This window comes from Acomys russatus, chromosome 3, assembly GCF_903995435.1.
Source record: "Acomys russatus chromosome 3, mAcoRus1.1, whole genome shotgun sequence".
NCBI lineage: Eukaryota > Metazoa > Chordata > Mammalia > Rodentia > Muridae > Acomys > Acomys russatus.
The window spans coordinates 14,794,783-14,819,173 of NC_067139.1; the positions used below are offsets into that span (position 1 = coordinate 14,794,783).

A 24,391-nucleotide genomic window follows, 5' to 3' on the forward strand; every position below is an offset into this window, starting at 1 on the left:
TTTCATTTGAAACCTGAGTCCACAGTCATAAAATGTAGCTAAAGTCACTGACTGTATCTCTGATTGGATATTCTGCCTCCAACCCTCAACTGGCGGCTGCCAGGTGCTCTGCTGTGGGCCCACAAAAGTTGTTTTTGTTTTTGTTTTGTTGTTTTACTTTCTACACATCAGCCCCATGTTCCTAAAAGCCTCTTCATTAGCTAACATTTAGTGTTTCCTAGAAACACGATGTTTTAGAAAAAAATGGAGTCTCGGGATATTGATCAGGTCTGTCACCAGCTTCACGCTCCTGTGGCCTCAGCCTTCCAAAGAGCAGGGACTACAGATGTGCAGCACCATGCCGGAGTTATGATGTTGATGTTTCTTTATTTTCACATTTCACTCTCATAGTAAGTGAAGAAAGGAACCATGATCAATGAAACTGTACAATTCGGCAGCTCTTCAGAAAACAACAGTATTTCCTTTGTCTTCATTGCAGGTCTGGACGATCACAGACCACTGCTTTGAGGCTGGGCTTTCCTAGGCTAATGTCAAGAAGTAGGAACATGAAGGGCTCATGTTTCAAGGCCTCCTCCAGGTGTTAGAAGACCCCCCCCCCCACCCCATGATGCATCATGGGTGATGGGAGGGGGGTACTGAAACTTCCTAGATGGAGCAGGGATGCCATAATCCTGAAGCTGGTATATGGAGGTGGGAGGGACACAGATTGTGGGGCGGGGGGGGGGGGGGGGGGGGGGGGCGCGGAGAAGCTGGAGGGACACAGACGTGCCAGGAACACTGGAGGTGGATAGCATATGGGAGGTAGGAGGTCAGCAGTGTCATCACAGACAGAAGTCATCCTTCTTTTGTCTGTATCCTGGAATTGTACACACATCTCTCCACAGCACCATAGGTTTAATAGATTCCTGGGTATTTCTCAGACTTCTAATTTGAACAGCTACGTTGACATCTGGCCAGATGCAGGGATGCTGTCTGGGATGCTGAAAGGGTCTCTCTGACGTTTTAAAATATGTATCAAGAAGTTGAAAAGGATTTCCTAAGCAATAGTGATACAGAGCTGTTTTGACAAGCGAAGACCTGTCACCATATCAGTAGTAAACAAAGCTTACAGGAGAGAAACAACTCCCAGCCAGAGAGAGAAAAGTCACAGAAGCTAGCAGTCTCTCCTATCTGCTGCATGAAGCCGGGCATGTGGACCAGGGTGCTGGAAACTGGCTGGATCAGAGAGGATAAAGAAAGAGGAGCCTTGGGTGCTGGAGAGACGGTTCAGGACCCAAGAGCAACTGCTCCTGTTGCAGAGGGCCGGAGCTCAGTTTCCAGCACCCACATGGTGGCTCACAATTACCTGTAACTCCGTGGTCTCTTCTGGCCTTCCAGAGGCCACACATACATGTAAAGTAAAATAAGTAATGAGTGTATGTTTGTGTGTGGAACATGTTATCCCTCACTGGAGAGGTTCAGACAGGAGGACCAAGAGTTCTAGCTACTAATAAAACAGTGAGAGAGAAAGAGGAAGGAGATGGAGAAGGGGGAGGAGAAGTGGAGGAGAGGAGGAGGAGGAGGAGGAGGAGGAGGAAGAGGAGGAGGAGAAAGCAATCTTGAGTGAAGTTTTATGATTGGTGCACACCTGTAATTCCAGTAGTTGGGGATTCAGGGCCAGTTTGGGCTATAGGAAATCCTGCCTATAAATAGCAACTAAATAAATCTTTAAAAGTGAGAGAATTAGATTGTTGGCTAGCTCAAAAGTCTCTTCTGGCTTCCCGAGTGGCAGCAGGAGCCTGGCCTGAAAAGACAGCGTAATACAACTCAGCTGCCTGGGAAAAAGGTGATAGGAACCAAGATCTGGCCCGCTGTGCTCCCGGGGACCGCAGGCGAGCTAGGGAACAAGCAGGGCGTCTCCTGGCTGCCCTGGGGCCGGGTTCCTGGGGATCCGCGCCCCTCGCTGCTAGGCTCCTCCTCCGGGGCGTCTCCGGCTGCCGGCCAATGGGCGTTGGGAGGCGCGGAGCGGGAAGCAGAGCGCGGGGGCCCTGCCCTCCTAGGCGTGGGGGCCCGCAGCGCCAGGTCTACACTCTGAAGTCCTGCGTCGTCCTAGCGAGCCCTTGAGGTGGCCAGTGTGCAGCGTCCGGGTGACAGAGCACCCCGAAGATGCAGGATGGCAGCTCGGCCACCCACCAGCCTCTCCTACCGCACCACTGGCTCCACCTGCCTGCACCCACTCAGCCAGCTCCTTGGCATCCCGCTAGATCAGGTAACAGCCTCCCATTCGTGACCCTAGCCCTCCCTTTAGGGCGAGAGATGTGCGAGCCCTAAAGATGCGAGGTGTGTGTGTGTGTGTGTGTGTGTGTGTGTGTGTGTGTGTGTGTGTGTGTGTGAGAGAGAGACAGAGAGAGAGAGAGACAGAGAGAGAGAGAGACAGAGAGAGTTGGTTGCTGTTTATGTGTGAAAGCCTAAATCAGTTCATCTAAACTAGCAAGTTGTACTGAACCCAAGTTTTGGTCTGTGATCGAATTCTTTGGTGGTGCGGTTCACGAATCCAGCATTTCCCCCACTTCGTGATGTTTAAATTTAAGCGATCCTACTTTAACAAGTGATTAAGCTGGGTGTGGTGGATCTTCAGAGCCTGGGGCAGGAAAATTGCTTGGAGTTCCAGTCTACTCTGTCTAGGTTACTGACAGAGTAGGTTACTGTCTAGGTTAGTCGACTCCTGAATCCCAAAACAAAACCAAACAACAACAAAAAGTAAAAAGCCCGACTAACCAGGTGTATAGGTCCATGGTATATGGTGGTGACTTTTTGTTTGTTTTGTTTGTTGAGACAGCATTTGGCCATGTAGCCCAGATGCCTTGGCACTCACTCTGTAGTTCAGGCTGGCATCAAAGTCTCTATTTTGCCTAGGCTGGGCTAGAACTTGCAGCGAACCTCTTGCCACAGTGTTGAGATGCTTCTCAGACCTAGAAGGCCTTTGTTACTCAGTCCTCTTTCATCCCTACTGTGAGAAGCTGAGGACTGTAGGGCAGGATTCCTGGGAGGAGACTGGCGCCCTGTAGTCTTTTGAACTGTTGAGGGATTGCCTGCTACATTATAGGTAAAATTGGCAACAGTAACTTGGTAAGAAATCTTGCAACCTTGATGCTAGAGCTTGTAGTATCTGCGAGGGTCCCAGCACTAAAGGTAAAATCTTCCTGAGGTGTATTCTTGCTCGCTAGCTCCCTTGCTTGCTTCGGCACCTCAGGCCATGTCTCCTGTGTAAGATTCCTATTGATTTAAACGGAATCAGGCAGGACAGGTTGAAATGAGTCCTGCTGCCCTCCTTACTACTTTGTTTCTGCTGAGTTTGCCCAGTTTATTTTCCTGTCTTTTGCTGGGTACTGCGGTGCATGCTTGTATCTCCAGAACGCGGGAGACAGGCCAGAAGATGCTTCAAGTTGGAGACAAGCCTAGGCCATGTGGACAGTCCCATGTCAGCCTGGGCTGTGTAGTGAAACCCTGGCTCAAGAATGCAAACCAGAACACAACAACTCTAAAGCTGTCTGTCCCCCCTTTCTCTTCATTCCAGAGCTACCTGTACTTACTGGCCCTTCCGTTGGCATTCCTTTGACAATGAGGAAGTTGGACCTGGTAGTTTGCTTACTCACAAGGCCACCCTTATCCTAACTCTTAAGTTCTGCCTACTGCCTTCTCATCAGTTGCAAAACCCGGAGAAGCAGGAACTTGGTAGAAGTATCAGATGTTAAGTCAATTACCCTTCACTTTGTAGTAGAGATCAGGAGTCCTAGAGACCCAGGCAGGGGCAGCCACAACAGCAAATTCTTTCACTCGGAAATTAAATGTGTTTGTTGTTGAATTTTCATAGAATGAGCTCGTTTTGCATTGACCTCGCTAATTTCTACCAGAACCCATTGTAATTACATTTTCTATTTTACAATAATAGAAAGTAATACAACAGTCTATTTTACAGAGGGTGGCTCCCCTGCTTTGTACAGAATGCAGTGGATTGGAGAAGGGACTGAGGCAAGTTGAGGGGGAAGGTGCTTGTGTGTTATTAATAACACTTCTGGCTGCATCCATCTCCATCCTCAAGCTCCAGAGTTTTTATAAAACTTACTCTGGTTTTAAGAAGAGACATTTTATTACTTTAAATAGTGTGTGTGTGTGTGTGTGTGTGTGTGTGTGTGTGTGTGTGTGTGTGTGTACGCATGCGCTTGTGTGCATGTGAGCGATTGTACACTCTCAAGTCCATGTGTGGGTATGTGTACCTGAATGCCAGTACCCACCGAGGTCAGAAGAAGGCCTTGGATGCCCTGGGAAGTGGAATTACGAGCAATTGTGATCTGCTGGATATACGTGCTGGGGACTGAACTGGGTCTTCTGAAAAAGCAGTCTTTGCTTTTAACCTCTGAGCCATCTATTGATGCCCCAAAGCAACCTTGTTTTTAATTTATGGAAAGGAAGAAAAGAGAATTAAAGGTTTGATTGATTTTAGTTCATTCCACAAGTCAACTCAGACCACCACGGGGTGAATGGAAAGTCATAAGGAACATGGGGCATCTCTGAGGTCCTGGGTCAGTCTGAGCAACTTGGTGGAAGAAATGCTAATCATGTGACACCCCAAATACTTGTTTTCAGCCTGGGGGAAATCCTGAGCCATAAATAGTATGATGTCAGGCCAAACTATGGCAGTAGGTTTGTCTTTGAAGCCTTTTCCCAGTGTCTTAATATTTCATGTTCCTGTTCATAATTTCTAAGAAATCGAATTTCTGTGCTTGCCTTCGGTCTGTGGGTTTCCATGCACCAGGAGGTTTCTTATGGGGTTGGAGAGATGGCTCAGAAGTTGCCAGTGCTTGCTGCTCTTCCAGAGGACCTGAATTGGATTTCCTTCACCCACAGCAGGCAGCTTAACGTCAGCTCCAGAGGACTTTGTGCCCTTTGCTCCATGGTCACTTACATGCATGAGTCTGCACACAACCATATACAGACAGACAGACAGACAGACACACACATGCGCGCACGCGCACACACAACATCAAAAGAAAATAAATCTTGAAAAATGTCTATTGTCTACAAAACCCTGTGTTGTTCTCCGTGTCGTGGCTTGGGAGAGGAACGCTTTATAGTTGCTCACCGATGCACCTGTTCTTCTGGGCAGTCTGAAATAGGAACACAGTGTGCAGTTATACCTATGATGGGCATCTATAGCTTTCCCCCCCTCGGGTACTTGGCTAGCCCGACATGATCCTGTAGCTGAACAGTGTCAAACTCTTCTTTAATGAGAGACACTGCAACTCAAATGAAGTAGAGGAAATGGAGAGGTCTCAGGGCTTCTGCAGCGTGGGTATATATGTTTGCTGAGAACTATTATGAGGTCCAGAGAGATAGCTCAATGGGTAAAGGCGCTTGAGGCTAGCCTGATGACTTGAGTTCAGTCTCAGGGACTGGTGTGATGAGAGAAAAACCAACTTCTGCAAGATGTCCTCTGGCTTCTGCAATGAATAAAATATAAAACCCCAAAGATTAAAACTGTACTTTTAAGTGAGCCTTTGTCTGTGTGGACCTGGACACCAAGCTTCACAGTGAGATTCGGCTTTGAAGTGTGACATGAAATTAATTAGTTAATTAATTACGTGCACTGGTGTTGCATGTCACTGTGAGGTTGTCAGATTCCCTAGAACTGGAGTTGGAGACAGTTGTGAGCTGCTTTGTGCATGCTGGGAATTGAACCTGGGTCCTCTTAAGCACTGAGCCATCTCTCCAGCCCCCCATGGGGAGCTTTTAAATGAACTGCAGCCTCAGCCACCTGAATGGAGTCAGGAGTCTGACATTAATCATTATGTGGTGTGTGGCTTTAGCTTGGGAACAGTGCTCATAGAAAACTTTTTTTTTTTCTTTCAGATTTTGAGGGACTTCCATTGTGGTGGTGGTGAATTCTGGGGTACTAGGACATACATGTCTAATGGTATCCCCAAGCTTTATATGTTGTTATCAAGGGTCAATTCAGTCATAGACCATGGAACTTTGTCCAGGGTTGTTTCCTTCCTTCCTTCCTTCCTTCCTTCCTTCCTTCCTTCCTTCCTTCCTTCCTCTTATTCCTTTGTCTCAGTTTATCATCTGCTGAAAAAAAGACAGACTAGAATCTGAATCCAGGGAATGATTCTGAGATTAAAGCAGTTAGGGTTTAAGGCCTGTGAACCGGTTTAAAAGAGAACTCATGGGGCTGGAGAGATGGCTCAGTGGTTAAGAGCCCTTGCTACCTTAGCAGAGGACCTGGGTTTGGTTCCAACTCCCATGCAGTGGCTTATAGGCATCTGTAACTCCAGTTCTATGGGAATCTGGCCTTCTCTTTTGACCTCTGAGGGTACAGGGCACACATGTGCTACACATACAGACAGACATACATATAGACATTTGTACATACAGACAAAACACTCATACATATGAAAATAAATATGAATTTTTCTTTGTATATGCACTCATTAAGACCATCTTTGGAGACCTGGCACTAAGCTAATGTGACACAGCAGAAAGTTATTACACTGAGGTCTGTGACTTCAGGTTTCCTGGAGCTTTCGGTCACCTGGCTGAAGTCCTTGGCCATGCTTGGGAAATCCAGCCTTCAGTTCTGTTCTTATCTACATCTTGCCCGAAGCTAAAATCTTGGTTCACATTCCACAGCCATTGTTAAATCCATTCAATATATTTATTTAATCATGTTAGTACCAGGCACTTGGCTGTGTGGTGGAGTGAAGTCAAGGTCCCCATCCTAGAAGAGTCTCTGTACCAATAGAGGCAAGGCCCAGACAAGGAAATAGGCAGTGTACTCTACAAAGTGTGTGTGACTGGCACCTCAGGGGAACAGGAAGGGAAGGGCCCAGGACACATTTAACTCCTGTAGGATTTACAGGGTGAAAGTCACCTTATATTGTGACCTTGCTAGGTTTGCAGAGTCGATTTCAAACTCAGGGCTTTTTTTTTTTTTTTATGGTTTCAGACTTTGTCCCTCTTCCTAGGGGATTTTAGTGACCAGTAAGTGCCTGTTGTTCAAAACAGTAGTTGTCAGTTATTAAAGTTCCATGCAGAGAACAGTGTTTCCATTTTGTCATTTTTGGTCCCAGGGATTGAACCCAAGGCCTTGAAAACACTAGGGCACAATCTCTACCAAAGAGACATTCCCAGCCCAGGAGCCTTGTTTTTAAAGGGGACAGGGGGCTGACCTTTTGGAAGACGTGCCTCAGTCTAATGCTGCTATTACCTGCAGCCTCCAGACTGTGACCTGGGTTTGTTGCAGTTCACCTCAGCTCAGGATGGGTGTGAACAGTCATCAGGACATAGCATCAGCTGAGAGAGTCTCTCCACTGCAGACTGCCAGAAGCAAGATGATCCCAGGCAGCAGTAGGGGTTCTGGAAAAGCACTGGTCCCTTTGTCTCCACATTGACTTTGCAGTTTTAGTGGTAAAATGGGAGCAAAGTGAGGTTAGCAGCGGGAGGGAGGAGGCTGGTGGAAAGCTGAGTCACAGAGCGGAAGTCAGGAGCGGCACAGTTGGTGAAAGTCGAGAAGTGGAGCTTGCATGCCGAGTCTGAGGTCAGGGTGGTGGCCTGCGTCTAGGGAGGTGCAGGTGCCTGAAACCCCGGAATCCAGTGAGTCCAGTGACCTCCCTCTAAGGTTGCAGTCTTTCTTTGAGCAGTATATGGCTGCGGTGGAATGTCCCTTTGTGCTTCTAAGGAGATGACGATGAGGAGGTAGAAGGTGGCTTCCGGGAGCAGCTGGAGAACCTCACGTGGATATGTTAGGGCCACATAGGCTTTATGTTCCACACTGTTGGAGTGGGCAATGCCAAGGCTGGTGGGGTGGGGGTACCCCTCACTCCAGCCCTCCTCTTTTAGACAAGGACCGGGTACACATGGCACAGGAAGATGAACAGCCCTTATCCTGGGGTCTCCAGGATATCCCTCATGCAGAATATTGGTTTATGCCACTGTGTGGTGGCCTGAAGGTAAGGATGTTAGATTGTCTATGTGACTGTGTACTCTCTAGGATTTGAAGCAGAGACCCTGGGACTTTAACTTTCCTGTTGTGAACAAGAAGTGGTCTTTACATCCTGACTTCAGCTTACCTGTCTGGCTTAAAGACACTATCAACTCCATATATTGAAGGCGTATGCTATTGGCCAACTGTTCTGGATACACCATCTCAACCCATTGACCTGCAAAACTAAATAATAAAAAAAGCAGGAGCTGGGGAAGATAGCTCATTTGGTGAAGTGTTTGCTGTGAAAACCTGGACCTGAGATAGAGCTCCAGAACTCTTGTTAACAGCTGGGCACACTTGTACTTTCAGTGTAAGGGAGGTGGAGACAGGCAGCTGTCTGGGGCTCACTAGCCAGGCTAGTCCACTCGGCAAGTCCCAGGTGCTAGCAAGAGACCCACTCTCAATAAGCCGAACAGCTCTTAAGAAACAATACAGACCCAGTGTTAGGATTCTATGTCAGTCTGCCTACCTGTGATGTCACTGCTTACCTGCCACGGGGGCGTGGCCCTGACCTGGGCCTTATAAAAGAACAGACTCTCCACGTGGCTCTCTTTCTACTTCTCTATCTCTCTTCTTCTCTTCCTTTACCTCTCTCTCTTCTCTCTCCCTCTCTTTGGGGTACTCCCTCCTCCTTTCCTCCCCCCTCCATGCTCATCTAATAAACTCGGTATAACATAACATCTGCCTGCTACCTTGTATTTTAACATTTTTTATATATAACATCCAGAGTTGACGCTTGGCCTCCACATGCATACCTGTACGTGTACACAGGAACATGAATGTACACCTGCACATGCATGTGCTCTCTCTCTCTCTCTCTCTCTCTCTCTCTCTCTCTCTCTCTTCGCAGGCATTCCTCATATTTCAAATCAAGCAACAAATCCCCAGGATTTGTGGGACTTGTCGATAGGTCCTCAGGAAGAAAGGCAAGGAGCAGGCTTTGAACCCACCACTGTAGCTAACAGCTCTGTGTCTGTGTCCTGACCACTTGGTGTCCCAGCACATTGAGCCATCCTCTCACCACAGCGGATGGTTGATATCCTGGCTCTCCAGTGTCCTCACAGCCTCCTGGCTCTGGGCACACACTTCCTCCTCTGACACGTTATTCCTAGTCTGTGCCTTCCTGTCTATCTGCTGTCCTCTGTCCTCCACTCTCCTCCCTCCACCCTCCATGGCCTGGGAGAGCTCTTGCTTTCTCCCACAGTTCTTCTTTTTTTGTGACTGTTATGATTATTGTATTTTAAAACATATTGTATTTTAAAACATATCCTAGGACTGTTCAGCTGGACACAGCATTTTGAGTTTGGAAAAAAAAAAAAAAAAAAGCTAAGTCTAAATGAGAATACAGTTTCCTGAATAGATAAAGGAGTAAACAGAATTTGTCATTCTATATAAATGGCTGCATTCATGCCTAAGGTGCATTTGGCTTTCTAAAAAGAAAATTATTCCAGGTATGGTGTCACACGCCTTTAATCTCAGCGCTTGGAAAGCAGAGGCAGTCGATCTCTGTGAGTTTGAGGCCAGCCTAGTTTACATAGTGAGGTCCAGGACAGCCAGGGCTATGTGGAGAGGCACCTCTCCACCTCAAACAAACAAACAAACAAAAATCCAAAACCAGAGCAACAACAACAACAATTATAATCTTGTCCCTGGTTTATATTTTGTTGGTATTCCCAACAAATGACGATACTGTTGCTGCTGATTGGTTTTTGTAATTCACACAAAGTGATAGCACTAAACGCTAGGCATAATTTCCCGCGAATGTTCCAACTTATGAAGTCAGTGTTTTGTTTCCTGTGCTGGGGATTGAACCCAGGGCTGAGCCACACCTCTAGCCTCCCATCTTGATTCTTCAGACACCCCCTTTCTTGCCACTTCCCTCATGTCTTAGGCATGCATTTATTATTCAGTGTTTTCTGCCCTGCCCAGCACTGAAAGGTCTATTTTAAAAGTTACGCATCGAGTACCCCAGGTGCTCTATGGCCAGGTGTTGGCCTAGTGTGAGGCACGGGATTGACATGGTCTGTGCCTTCTGGGAGGACCTGTAGCTGCCTGTTAAACTGCTCTCTTGGTGTGTCAGCACTCAGTATGTGTGCACTCCACTTCTTAGACCTTGAGGTCTCAGAACTGCTGACTGTCCCCCAGTGCTGGAAGGAATGCTATAGGAGGAGAAAAAAAAAAAAAAAAAAGAAATGAAGAATGTGTGTGTGTGTGTGTGTGTGTGTGTGTGTGTGTGTGTGTGTGTGTGTGTGTGTGTTTGGGCTAGGTGGGACAAGCAGAATATGCCAGAAAGAAGCTGTTTCAGCATGGGCACTGAGGCCTTCTTTGTGGGTTGTGATCACCCTTACAGAGGAGAATGCCAGCAAGCTGAATTTAAAGACCCGATTGTGTTTTATTAGTGCTTTAGGAATCTGAGTTTGTACAGAGGAGGTGGCTCTACAGGCAGAGAGGCCAAGAGGAAAGCAGACACAAGAAACAGGCAGGCTTGTCATGTCAGAATGTCAGAGTTGCTTTTCAGGGCCAGTGAGATGGCTCAGCAGGTAAAGGTGCTTGTCACCAAGCCTGACTGTCTGAACGCACACACACACACACACACACACACACACACACACACACACACACACAACTAAATAGTAAATGCCTGTAGCTTGGACTTCTGGGTTGGGAGGTCTGGTTTTTTTCTTTAAGAAGCCTCATTTAACAGGGTGATTGCTAGGAATCAAACCCAGGGCTTCATGCACGCCAGACAAGTATTTTATCAACTAAGCTGCACTTCCAACCCCTGGGGACCTTTATATCATTACCTGCTGCTAGCCCTCATCTAAAAAACAAACAAACAAACAAACAGCCACTGGTTCACCTTGACGTTGATATTTGTGTGTGTGGCACATCACACCAGTGGTCCTTCTGGCTTCTAAGATGCTGCTTCTGAGAGTAGGAGATGAGCCTCAGCAAAGGCCACCAGTACATTTTTAAAATCAATGTCAGCAAGAGTGAGGGTGAAGCTCCAACAAAGTAGGAGCTAATATATATGTTCATTGAACTGTGATGGAATTTTATTTGCATTCTTAGTCTGGAATGAATGACTTAAGTTGATAAATTTGGGAAACAGGGCTTTTTTCTTTTTCTTTCTTGCCAAGACTGTTAGGTCTATGTGTTACTTAGAGCCCAATTTTCACACTGATTAGATCTGTTTCTAGTTTCTAGCTCCATTACTGATAATTTAATTCTGCTTAACTATAACATACTGCGTTCCTGCATTCCCGTGCGCATGGTGTGGACTCGGAGTACCATATCTGGATGTTACTGTTGATTTCTGTGCTGTTTCTGGATAAGTTGTCCCCAATTGGCGTGTGCAACATGTGTAACGCTTTTCTCTTTTCTGTCTAAAGTCAATAAAAACTTCTCTCCAATATGCTGTAATATGGTCCTTGAACTCTAGAAAAAACTGTAGGGGAAGGTTATACTTGATGAGGCGCCATCTGGACACAGCCTTTGGTGGCAGCAAGCTGTACAAATTCAGTGTGCCATTCAGAAAAGCAGTTCTGTATTTTGGACATCTATTTAAGCAACCCAGGCCTTTGAGTAGATAAGATACAGGGAAAACTTTCACTCTAATGTCAATTTCTAGAAATTTTGCCGGGAGCAAGAGACTAGACTTCGAGTAAAAATGTGTTTCATTAAAAGATTGCCATCCGCAGTCTGACCTTTGACTACCCCCAACCGCCTGAACTCATTAGTCCGTTTCTAATGTGCATTTTAGTTCTCAAAAAAAAAAAAAAAAAAAAAAAAAAAAAAAAAGTGGGCTTGGTGAATCATTGACCAACTTCCTTGTAATAGCCTCACTCTCTTTGTAGCATTGCTGAAGTTCTCAGTGGTTAATCTTTTATGTGTTTGTGATCTGCTCTGACTTAGGTTTGGATTTGAAAGTCCAGGGTAGCATTAACACAGCTTAAAATACTGAATTCAGGCCACACCTGTAATCCCAGCACTCAAGGAGGCAAAGGCAGGTATATTTCTGTGAGTTCGAGGCTAGCCTGGCCTACAAATTGAGTTCAGGACGGCCAAGGCTACAGGGAGAAACCCTGTATTCGAAAAGCCAACAAACCAAAAAAAAAAAAAAAAAAAAAAAAAAAAAAAAAAAAAAGCAATACTGATTTCAGATTTCTGGGCTGAGCTGCTGGGGACCTCCCTCACCGTTACTACCATCTTCCATCTTCCGGTTTAGTTACTAAGACAAAGCAGAAGTCTGAGCTCAGGTTCTGGGGCAGATTGGAGAAGAACAAGAGGGCAAGTGATGTGGTACGCTTGCTTTCAGCTTGCTTCGAATTCTCATTTCCCACCAGGGGTTAAGGTTAAAAAACGCTCTCTCTGGTTTTTTTTTTTTTTTTTTTTTCATCCCTTCCTTCTCTGCTTGGCCTTTCTTGATCAGTTTGCAGTTCCAACCTGTGGCAGGTGACTCAGGGGGATGACTCAGCCCAGGGGCTCAGAACAGGGCTGCAAAGAGGAACTCGCAGCATCCAAGGGTCACGTCTCCCAGACAAAGCTTCTTTGTTTCTAGAACTTTTGTCTTCTCACAGGTATTTTGTTTGTTTTGTTTTGTTTTATTTATTACTGAAGCCAACCAACGACGATGGGAATGTGGCATGTATCTTTCTAGCATATAAATGTTCTATTATTATCAATTTTCTTGTCTGTTTTGTTGTTGTTGTTGTTGTAGATGATTTCTAAAAATACACCATTTAGTCAGGCATGGTTACTCATGAGGCTGAGGCCGGAGGTTCACTATGAGTTTGATGCCAGCCTGGGTTACATAGTTGAGTTCTAGGCCAGCCTTGGTATAGAGTAAGACCGTGTCTCAAAAAAAAAAAAAAAAAAAAAAAAAAAAAAAAAAGAAAGAAAAGAAAAGCAATCAAAAAAAAATTAGTTTTAGACTGGTAGCATATATGCTTTGTAGCGAACGCATGGACAGACTCTACTGGCCCATTTCCTAGTAGTCTGTGTTTATATACACCCGGGATCTTTTCACCTGATTTTTGCACACGTGACAGCCCACAGTTCTTCAGCTTGCTTTTCCACTCCACTTCCACTTCGTGCTCCTCCCCCACTTGCCTTTATTTCTTAGAAACTGATTCATGTCAGCACATGGAGCTTTGAAGATACCTGATCTCTTTTCTGATCTTTCTGTTCCATCTCTAGTCTTTCAGACACAGCCATGGCCTTTCGCAGACACTGACCTCCTGTCTGTTTGGGGATAAGAGGGCTGGGGCAGGGTCTCTGGTCACCTGGCCCAGGAATGGTGAGGATCCCCGATTGCTCTTCACATAGGAGCTATGAGAGAAGAGCCATGTTTTCCCTGGTCCCCTCAGACAGAGGAGCAAAGTGAGGCATATGCCGAAGGACATGGATTCAAGCATCCTGTGCGTCAGAGTAAAAAATGGCGCTTCCTGTAACTAACCTACTGACCATGGCCCCAGCTTGAAAGTCTTAATCTCATCCACTGGAAATGATACTCTTTTCACTTATTATTATTTGATGATGTGCATCATTCTCAGAGGCATGGAGTAGATGGAGAAGAATCTTTCTTTCAGTTAAAAAAAATCCATTGAATATATTGTTGTTGGGTCGAGGACACAGCAGATATTAAACTGATGAGAACATGTGTTCTCAGCCAAAAGCTGAGAGCCTTTGGGAACTAGGCTCTCTCAGGCCCACTCAGCTGTGTGATTTCAGTACCTCTGATGGTATCAAGGTTGGGTTGACTTTAGATTATAATAAAGGAGGGCCTTTTAAGAGTCAGGGCCACAAACTTAGAGTCTTCGTCTTTTCAGTGGACTTGGCTTAAAGGTCATAGCTGTATATTTTACAGTGTTATTATTTCTCCAAATGAAAGGGGTTTCATTTTGGTATGTCTTGGCCAGAGTGGATTGGCCTTTGTGAGTCTAGAATCTTCTGTAGAGTAAAGGCAGAATGTGTGAGGAACTTGAATTCCACTCTGGGGAAGAGTTCATGCAGGGAGCAGCTGTTCAACATTGTCTGTATCTCTCCAAGGGAAAGGAACACTGACCTTGTCTCACAAAAATAGTTGTCAATTTACCTATAGGTTATTTAACAAAAGGGAAGCAAACTGATGTGGGTAGATTGTGTAGGGGAAATAAAATGTTTTTTTTTTTTTCTGAAATTATTTTATTGTGTGGTGGTAGACTTCACAAAGGTCGTAGAAGCCAACCTTATCTGCTTTCCCTCTCTGCCTTGTAAATGCTTTGGACAGTCTTTTTAATTTCTTTTTTTAAAATAGAGTCTCATGTATCCTCAACCCGCCTCAAACTCCCTATGTGTGGGAGAGATAGCCTTGAACTTCTGATCTTCCTGTTCCACCTCTTCAGTCCAGAGATTACAGGCATGCCACACCACCCTTGCCTTATGCAGTGTTGGGGCGCAAAATCAGAGCCTTATGTGTGGTAGGCAGGCACTTTACCAACCAACCAAGCTACCCCCCTAGTCCATATTCTCAGTTTTATGATTAATTTTCCACTTTACAAAACTTAATTTGCTGTATTTCTCATGTTTCCACTTAAGCATTTGGAGCCTCTTTAGAGATGGCTTTGTTTTGCTGATGGCTTTTTGTTGTCTTAGTTTATAAGATAATGAAGTTGTAAATGAAAAACAGTCATTTCATCAAGATACAAGGTGGGGCCCTGACTCATGATAGTGAATAATGAACTGTGACTGTGTTTTTTAGGTAGTTGAAGTTCCAGAGGAAATTTGAAAGGATGTAATGGGTTATAAAGCAATTTAGAAATAAAATACTCATGGCCTTATCAGAGTTGTAAAGCCACATTTTGTGTACTTGGCAAGCTTCAAACACCTTTAGAGGCGTGCTTGTCTATGTTTGGTTCCATATGGTAGTTTCTAGAAGAATGGGAGATGTTAGAAAAGAGCAAGGAAAATGGCTCTACGAAAACCAGACTGGCCAAAGACTGCTAAACGGAAGGAAGTGAACTGAAGGAAGAAGATGGGTTGACTAAAAAGGATGCAAAGCGACATGATCATGGAACAGCTATCAGGAAAAAGGACCCAGGAAGGTCAGGGTCAGGAAGAACCTCAACATGCTCTTTAGGCAACTGGGTAGGGTTGGGTATCAATGGGGTAGGGTTGGGTATCAATGGGGTAGGGTGGGTTATCAATGGGGTAGGGTTGGGTATCAATGGGGTAGGGTGGGATGTCAGTGGGGCAGGGTTGGGTATCAATGGGGTAGGGTGGGGTGTCAGTGAGGGTCATTTTCTAAAGAGGACCTTGAACACGAAGAACAGCATCTTTGTTCCACTAATTTTTAAGGAACTCTCTTCAGCTCCTAAGAATGTTCTATCATCGTCACTATATTTATAAAAACTAAAAGCCACCAACATTATGACATAACGATTAAATAACCCCAGACTTTTTGATTTGTACTGATTTCTCTATTATTGTCCTATTTATTTAGTTATATTTTATTTTATGTTTGGTTTTGGTTTTTCAAGACAGGGTTTCTCTGCTTTAGCCTTGGCTGTCCTGGAACTCACTCTGTAGATTAGGCTGGCCTCTAACTTGGACTAGTATTCCATACCTCATAATTCACCTATTTTATATTTTTTAATGTACTCATAATGTTGCCCAACCATTGTCACAATCTAATTCTAGAACATTCCATCCTTTCTAAAAAGAAGACCCATTTCATTAGTAGTTTCCTCATCCTAGTACACCCTACCTCTGCCCATCCTCTCCTGCTAGCCCAGGTAACGCGGCCACATAACTTTGCCAGTTGTGGACACTGCCTCTAAACGGACTTCTGCCGTGTGTGATTCTTTGTGACTGGGCCCTTCACACCCAGGGTCTTTGGTGATTTTTGCCTGGGTCCTTATGCTATGTCTGAGTTCTTCTATGGGAACGTTTTGAGACCCAGGCACACAGGGCAAACCTTTTGACATAATTTGGCTTTAGTCTTGCCAGATATGCAGGGAATCAATCCCTTAAAATTGGCTCATTTAAACAGCATTTCCTACATGTGAAGTTAACTGTTGCCCTCAGGGCATCTTTGCATTGTTGTCTCTGCCTCTGTATGCATATGTGGGAGTCGGTTCTCTCCTTCTACCATGTCAATCCTGGGATTGAACTAAGGTCATCAGACTTGGTGCAAGTGCCTTTACCCACCGAGCCATCTCACTCGCCCCAGGAATTCTCCATTTGACTAGATCAGGTGTACATGAAAATGACCAATCTGTCACTATACACCCATGCTTATCTTGATATAAATGCAGAAAGTTATTGTAGATAAATGAAGATTCAAAGGTTAGCACACATATTCCTTTGTATTGGAGGCTGAGCCTAAGTCTAGATCATGGTTACTAATGCTGTTCTTCGTTGCAGGGAACTGGAGTCCTTGGAGAAATATATGTAGCACTCAACTGAAACCTATAATATGATCCTGGATTTTTTTTATAGTTCTAGAAACTATAGAAGTACCCAAAAGCAAAACAAACAAACAAACAAACAAACAAAGTCATACATGACAGTAGTCTATCAGATGGTTGCAGGAGCCAGTTGCAAATGGGGACTCCTGAAACAAAGCGAGCAACTAATAAATAAAGGAATATAAGGGAATGGGAGGCTATATTAAGGAAGTAAACAACATAGGCATACATACAGATGATAGACATTCCACAGTATACCTTAAAGTATATAGTTGGCTGGGCGGTGGTGGTGCACGCCTTTAATCCCAGCACTTGGGAGGAGGAGGCAGGTGGATCTCTGTAAGTTCAAGGCCAGCCTGGTCTATAAAGTGAGTCCAAGACAGCCAGGGCTACACAGAGAAACCCTGTCTTGAAAAAGGAAAAAAAGTATATAGTAAACATTCTGTATGGTCACACTAGGAAGTGAGACTGCACAGATAAATGACTACCTAGATAAGTAAGTGGAGGGCAGCTGAGAACTAAGCATGAAAGAAATCTATAGAATACCATGTCTTTTATACAGAACATCTAGGATGTTCTATAAAGTACTAGTTAGTTTATAAATTTATAACCCCCCCATTACAGCTCTGAAGAGTATAGTGTGGGGACAGGGTGGGGCAAGTAACCCTACAGTGGACGAGCCAGGTTGGCATCGTCTTAGCCAGTGCTCACACCAGGTGCGGTGGCTGTGCCCACGAGCCAGGTAGGCATCATCTTAGCCAGTGCTCACACCAGGTGTGGTCGCTGTGCCCACGAGCCAGGTAGGCATCATCTTAGCCAGTGCTCACACCAGGTGCGGTGGCTGTGCTCACAAGCCAGGTAGGCATCATCTTAGCCAGTGCTCACACCAGGTGTGGTCGCTGTGCCCACGAGCCAGGTAGGCATCATCTTAGCCAGTGCTCACACCAGGTGTGGTCGCTGTGCCCACGAGCCAGGTAGGCATCATCTTAGCCAGTGCTCACACCAGGTGCGGTGGCTGTGCTCACGAGCCAGGTAGGCATCATCTTAGCCAGTGCTCACACCAGGTGTGGTGGCTGTGCCCATGAGCCAGGTAGGCATCATCTTAGCCAGTGCTCACACCGGGTGTGGTCGCTGTGCCCACGAGCCAGGTAGGCATCATCTTAGCCAGTGCTCACACCAGGTGTGGTCACTGTGCCAATGAGCCAGGTAGGCATCATCTTAGCCAGTGCTCACACCAGGTGTGGTGGCTGTGCCCATGAGCCAGGTAGGCATCATCTTAGCCAGTGCTCACACCAGGTGTGGTCACTGTGCCAACGAGCCAGGTAGGCATCATCTTAGCCAGTGCTCACACCAGGTGTGGTCGCTGTGCCCACGAGCCAGGTAGGCATCATCTTAGCCAGTGCTCACACCAGGTGCGGTGGCTGTGGCCATGAGCCAGGTAGGCGTCATCTTAGCCACTGCTCACACCGGGTGCCCACAGCAGGTCACCGTCAACATGTACAAGTGACACTTACTGCTCTGACCTTCCTTGCCGAAACCCAGAACCCCGAAATCCTGTGTGATTATGAGCAAAGTATCAGGCCAGTTACTAAGTTGAGTTTCTGGCTTTGTTTTATTTTCTGAGATAGAGTCTGGTGTAGCTCAGGCGGACGTCAGGCATTATATAGCTGGGCTTTGTTTTCATCTCAGTTCCTCCGTCTCCATCTGCTAAGTGCTGGGATCAGAGGGTGCACATCACACCCAGACGAATTGAGAGTTTCTATAAAGATTTTCTGAAGCTTTCAGGGGTAAACAATAATATGTTGTATATTTCAAAGCGGGAGGAGATTTTTGACATTCTTACTTAGGGGAATGATAAATATGAGGGGACAGATATGCTAATTACTCAAACTTAATTGTTACATATTGTCTACCTATATTGAAACATCCCGCTGCACACTATGCATATGTATACTGAGCGTCTATAAGTTCAGACTGGTAGCTAAGGACACTGTTTAGCCAGAGTTAACTCCATGGCCTTGAACATGGTCATGTAAGGTGTTCCTTTTAGGGGACATGGATAAAGCATAAGTGGGAATTGACCATTTTGCCAGTTCTCTGTAAGTGTGAGTTTTTTTGTTTTTTGTTTTTTTTTAAGAATGAAAAAGTTAAGCAAGCTTTACCTTGAGAAAGAGACAGACACCGTGCAGTTTTCAGCACAGTACTGTGTGTATCTCCAGCTCAGGATTCGTAAGAACTGAGCAAAGCGAGCCTGTGGTGTGGAGTGTGCTTATCTCAAACTTCACACATGGGATGGTGTGCAGTGTGCTTGTGTTAAACTTAGCACATGGGATACTGTGTAGTGTGCATGTGATAAACTTAGCACATGGGTGGTGTGCAGCATACATGTAATAACACACCAGGCAGTATATAGTATGTTAAAGTTAACACACAGGGCTCTGTGTAGTGTATATGTACTAAACCTAACACACAAGCGAATACAACTGCCTTAATCATCAAAACCAAGGAAAATCTGAGATACCATCACATCAGAGGAACCGCAAGTGTCAAGTAGCTACATGTGGCCCTCTGGCATCCTTCAGCAGAGAAGGAACATCAGGGAAATCAGGAATCTGAATAAAGTAGGAATGTTAGTTACTCATGCAAAAGGTTCCTGTTAAACAATTTAAGGGGCTTAAATGGGTTGATCTCTTTTTTCGTTCTTTTAAAGTTGTTTGGTGTTTTAGTTCATTAAAACTATCTATCATCTCTCTATTGATCCATCATCTACCTATTATCTGTCTGTCTGTCTATCTATCTATCTATCTATCTATCTATCTATCTCTACAAATTCATATTTCTATCATCTATCTATAATATCTTATGTCTGCTATTTATTACGTCTGCCCATCTACCTTCCTATGTATCTACTTATTTTTGGTTTTGTTTTCAATTGTAGAGCGAGGCAACATCTAATGCCATAAAACTGAATAAGTATTTCTGTGATTTTGAGAAAGAGTTTTGATTTTTTGGGCAGAGCTCTTTAACTGTGCAGAAACAAACCCAAAAGCATAGAAGGGTCACTTTAACCTCTTGTCTTGTAAGGCAGGACCCACAAGCGGCTGTTTGTCTGCTTGTGGGTCCTGCTGAGACTTTCATAAAACAAAAAGGCGTGTTATGAATCTTGCCTTCAGAGGACTCAGGTCCTCTGGTCATGTTGCTTTCGGGGTGTTGTGTCATAGTCTAACCCACTGGGCATGTGGCAGAGGAGTTTCTGCCAGGAAACAAAGGGAGGCAGGAAGGGTCTGAGGCCTCCCTATCTTCTTCAAGAGTATAGCCCCAATGACGTAACTTCCTTCCACCAGGCCCCACCTCTAAAGGCTCAACCGTAATGCCACTGGCCACATGGGCCCTTGGGACACATTTAAGATGGAAACTGTAGAAGATAAAAATGCTAGGAAAATAGCTAATTAATTAGTATCAGGGTTGTGTGTGTGTGTGTGTGTGTGTGTGTGTGTGTGTGTGTAAGGATTATGGTGGTAGAGAGAATTTCATTGTGGTGCCTCTTGAAACTAACGTTGGGGCAGATGAGGAACGCAGTGGTAGAGATCTTCCAAAGTGACTTTTGTTTTTGATTTTTAGCCTGTTCTGTTTGGATCCAATGCAGGAGATTAATCTAGAACGGTGAGCCTCGTAACGTTCATCTGATTGTAACAGTGTGTCAAGACCGTTCATTGACTGGACCATCAACTAGTGGGAGATGTTGATAGAGCAAGTGTGGAAACTCTGCCACTGTGATACATTTCTTGTTATTCTGAGACTCTTGCATGAAGCCCATCCTGATGCCTTCTAACTATAACCTAGGATTCTTCGTTAAATTCTACTGATGAACATCATATCTTCCATAATGATGGAAATGGAATTAGGACCAGTATTTGGGGAGGGCTTCCTTTTTTTCCTCTCCTCTCTTTTCTCCTTTCCTACCCTCCCCTCCCTGCTTCCTTCTCTTCTTTATTTCCTTCCTTCCTTCTTCCTCCCATCCACCTCTATTTTTCTTCCCCTTCTCCTTTTCCTGTTTTCCCTAGTGCTGGGGATCGAGCTCAGGGCACACACTGGGCAGTGCTATTCAACTGAGCAGCTGTATCCCCAGCCTCCTGAGAATTTTCCAGTTAAAAGATTAGAACGGTGATATGCAATTGCATCACTATGTGATTGTGCTTAGTCTTACTTTCATCTCACAGTTGGTTTATTACAATCTCTGCATACATCTTAAGTTGTTTCTGTGATAATGAAAGGTCTTTAGCTCATCTTTTATCTTCAGGCTCCTGAATGGGTTAGCTTTAGGAATGAACAATCGTCAAATAAGGAAACTACTGCTCTTTCTCTATCTGGCAACAACAGAGACCTTCCCAGATAACTCTTTATGGATTTACCACTGTTCACAAGTCTCTCCTTAAGTTTTGACTTTGGAAGTGATTTTTGAATGTGGCCCCCACCCTTTCTCCATTATTATAGAGAGCCCTCTTAGTGCATGTTGTGCAAACAACAGGAGTCTGGGGCGTAATGTACTTGGAAGGAATGCAGGTATCTGCCTTGAGATAATTACAGCCCTCTTACTTGTAAGCACCATCAGGCCAGCCAGGTGACTTTGGCAAGTGTCCCAACCCCTGAAGTACAAAGTTGCTAAGATAGCCAAGACTTTCACGACAGCCATTGACCCTGTTTCTTACCTGACACTGACATGTTGCTAGGGTTTGAGAGAGGCGAGAAGTCAGAGCGTTCTGATTGGCTTGAGCTCTGTTCTGTGTAGTCTTGCATCTGAGCCCCTACCTTCTGCCCTGAGGTGCAGAGACCCACCTCTCTGTAAGTCTCTAATGAATGCTACCTGCATAATCCTAGAATTCCGTGCAGCTTTCTTTGGTCTTGTGGGACTTTCTGTGAGCTCCATGTGAGTGCAGGTGCCTGTGGAGACCAGAGGCATCGGGTTCCCCCTTGGCTGGAGTGGCAGGTAGCCATGAGCTACTGATATGCATGCGAGACCCAAACTCAGATCCTCTAGATATGATCTTCACTGCTGAGCTGCCTCACCAGCTCTGGACCCTCAGCCTTCTAGCAGATGTTGCTATGCATCTTATCTTTCAAGAGTTTCCTTATAGTTATTTTGATGCTTCTGGGGTCAGAAGCTAGGGCTTTGTGCATGCTGGGTAAATGTTCTATCACTGAGCTATACCTGTGCCCCCATGTGCTTACTTTTAAGTGGTCTAGGCTGGACAACTCCACTGCACCACCTTAGATTTCATCCTGTACTTGGAGCTTCCTTACTGAATGTCTGGGATACAGGGGCAGGGAGGCAGTGAGAGAGGTGTCTGGATGTTTCTAGAAGAGAAAGAAAACGTAACTTAGGGCTAATGACTGGATAAATGGATGTAAGGTCCTTCAAGGCAAAAAAGGGGGTGGGGCAAGAGAAGGCATAGGGAGAGGCATATGAATGACAAATTGGAAGAAAAAGAAAGTTTTGATTATAGTGAAATTGGAGAATGGATTTATGATCAGAATTCAAGGAAGTTCGGTATATGCAGGAGGTGCCAAAGCTTCTCAAAGGAATGGCTCTTTTTGTTAGATAAAGATTGTTTCCTATCTCTGAGATGGTGGGGTTGTCAGTGTAGCTGGTTCATAGTCCTCACCTCCCCAGTGGCTATGCCTATGGAAATTCTGAGGAAGAGAAGCCAGTGTCTTCTGAAACAGACATTGAGCCGTTGAGTCACCAGTTTTCCTTTCCCTCTAGCCACCTGGATACATAAAAAGATGTAATTTCTGCCTCTTCTAATGAAAAGGAACTGATTTTTGTCTTTTTAGGTGGAGTCTCGCTGTGTAGCCCACACTGCCTTGGACACTTATTTAGCTTGGGTTGACCTTCATCTCCAAGCATTTTCCTTTTGGCTTCAGCCTCCCAGTTCCTGGGATCACAGGTGTGGGCCACCACGCCCAGGTCTGGACATACATTTACTTCCTGAAAAGGTCTGGGCAGAGGTACCCTTATTCACTCCATCACATGGGAGCATATTGCCTTCAGCTTCTGGGTGTATTGCTAACAGAGCTGTAAGACTTTCAAATTGGGGCTTCCTATACTACCGTATTTGTAGCTCTTTTGAGCTGCAGAGCATCTTTATGTGGTAAGAAATAACATTCATCCATAAAAGCCCCATTGGGCAAATGACTTGTGTTGGTTCCATCGATGACCAGCCGTGTAGCCAGATTTTGACCCAGGCCATGTGGATTCCAAACCTTCGTTCTTATGTACTCATTGATTTCCATGCTTCAAAGCCTGGATGCCTGGAGACATCAGATCACTCAGCAGGCAGGTAACTTCCTGCTTTGTCTTGTGCAATGACCAGGGGACTTGCTCTGCACCATTGTTCTTTGAAGGTTAAACAGTAGCTGGTCAGGTGGGTAACAGTGTTTGGGCCATGCAAGTCAAGGCATGTTCTTCTGTAGGTGGGTCATGGGAGTTTGAGAAGGACATTAGCTCACCGAGATGTAGCTGAAGGAGAGTGGACAGCAAAGCCTTGGACCTTGAACCTGTAACTTAGAGCAGGTATTGTCAGAGCAATGGAGGATGATGGGGGAGGGGGGGAGAGGGAGGGAGAGAGGAAGAAGAAAGGAAAGAGGGAGGGAGGGGAGGAAGGCAAGAGGAGGAGAGAGGTGAGGGGGGGAGAAGGAGAGGGAGGAAGGGAAGAAGAGAGGGAGGGAGAAAAAGAGAGAGAGAGAGAGAGAGAGAGAGAGAGAGAGAGAGAGAGAGAGAGAGAGAGACAGAGCGTGAGAGAGAGAGAGAGAGAGAGCGCGCAAGAGAGCCATAGAGGCCATTTAGCAAGGAAATGGGTGTTACAGTCCGGAAGGGCGAAGTTAAAGTTTTCTGAAGCAAAAGTTGTTGAGGTCAGTGGAGAAGGGAGCTTTGTGAGGATAGCTGGGTGCTGAGTTTTGGCGGGATGGGGTGAGAGGAAATGACCATTGTGTGTTGTGGACTGATCACAGGGAAGCCTGACCTCAAAGAAGAGAGGTGAAGATGGCAGAGAGGGCAAGAATATTTTGTTTAATTTTTTTTTTTTTTTTTTTTTTTGGTTTTTTGACACAGGGTTTCTCTGTGTAGCCTTGGCTGTCCTGGACTCCCTTTATAGACCAGTTTGGCCTCGAACTCACAGCAATCCGCCTGCCTCTGCCTCCCAAGTGCTGGGATTAAAGGTGTGCGCCACCATGCCCGGCCCTTGTTTAATGTTTTTAAAGACAGAAAGGAACTGGCTATATTGGAAGACAGAGGCGAAGAAACTACAAAACCCTAGAAGCTGTAAGAGACAAAATGAAGCGAATGTGAAAAAGGCTGGACATGGAGTTTGATGGACTGAACACACTGGGAGGAGGTTGGGGTCGGTGGTGAGTTAGAGTCACTTCCAGGTACACACTGGAAGAACACTGAAGTGCCCCCCTTTTTAAAATCTAAATTTATACTTTTCCTTAACAAAGAACCAAATAGAAGTAGTCAGATGATGAGGTGGGGCCCAAAGCCAGAAGGAACTGGGGCCTCTCAGGGGCCAGAGCCTTTCCTCAGTGTAAAGTCCAGCCTGCAATGCTGCTCCCCACCACAGTGACCCAGGGCCTTCTCACACCACTGTCTGCTTCTCATCTACCTTCCTGAAAGGCTTTGGGGCTGCCTGGGGGAGCTCTGAGGGGCTGAAAGAGGAAGCAGGATTTTCCAGCACACAAACAAAGTCTGAGCTTTGTACAAAGGGTAATTTGAGCTTTTACCCCTGTAGGGGTTTGTTCTAAATTTTTACTCACTTGGAAATTTCCTGTCTGCCATAGTAATTAGGCAGCTTACTCTTTTCCAAGGCTAAAACCAGCCTCTGCATTGTAGGTCTGTGTTTGGTTTTCTTTACTATTGTCG

At 45.4% G+C, this 24,391-nt stretch overlaps 1 protein-coding gene across 1 annotated transcript in view; it reads left to right on the forward strand.

Annotated features, from left to right (window-relative positions):
- The first annotated feature begins 2,082 nt into the window (after window positions 1-2,082).
- Mboat1 (membrane bound O-acyltransferase domain containing 1) overlaps window positions 2,083-24,391 on the forward strand; it is a 99,647-nt gene continuing 77,338 nt past the window's right edge. The window contains exon 1 of the mRNA XM_051169468.1: window positions 2,083-2,248. Coding sequence (XP_051025425.1) covers window positions 2,153-2,248 — 96 coding nt within the window. The 5' untranslated portion in view covers window positions 2,083-2,152. The remainder of the gene's footprint in view (window positions 2,249-24,391) is intronic.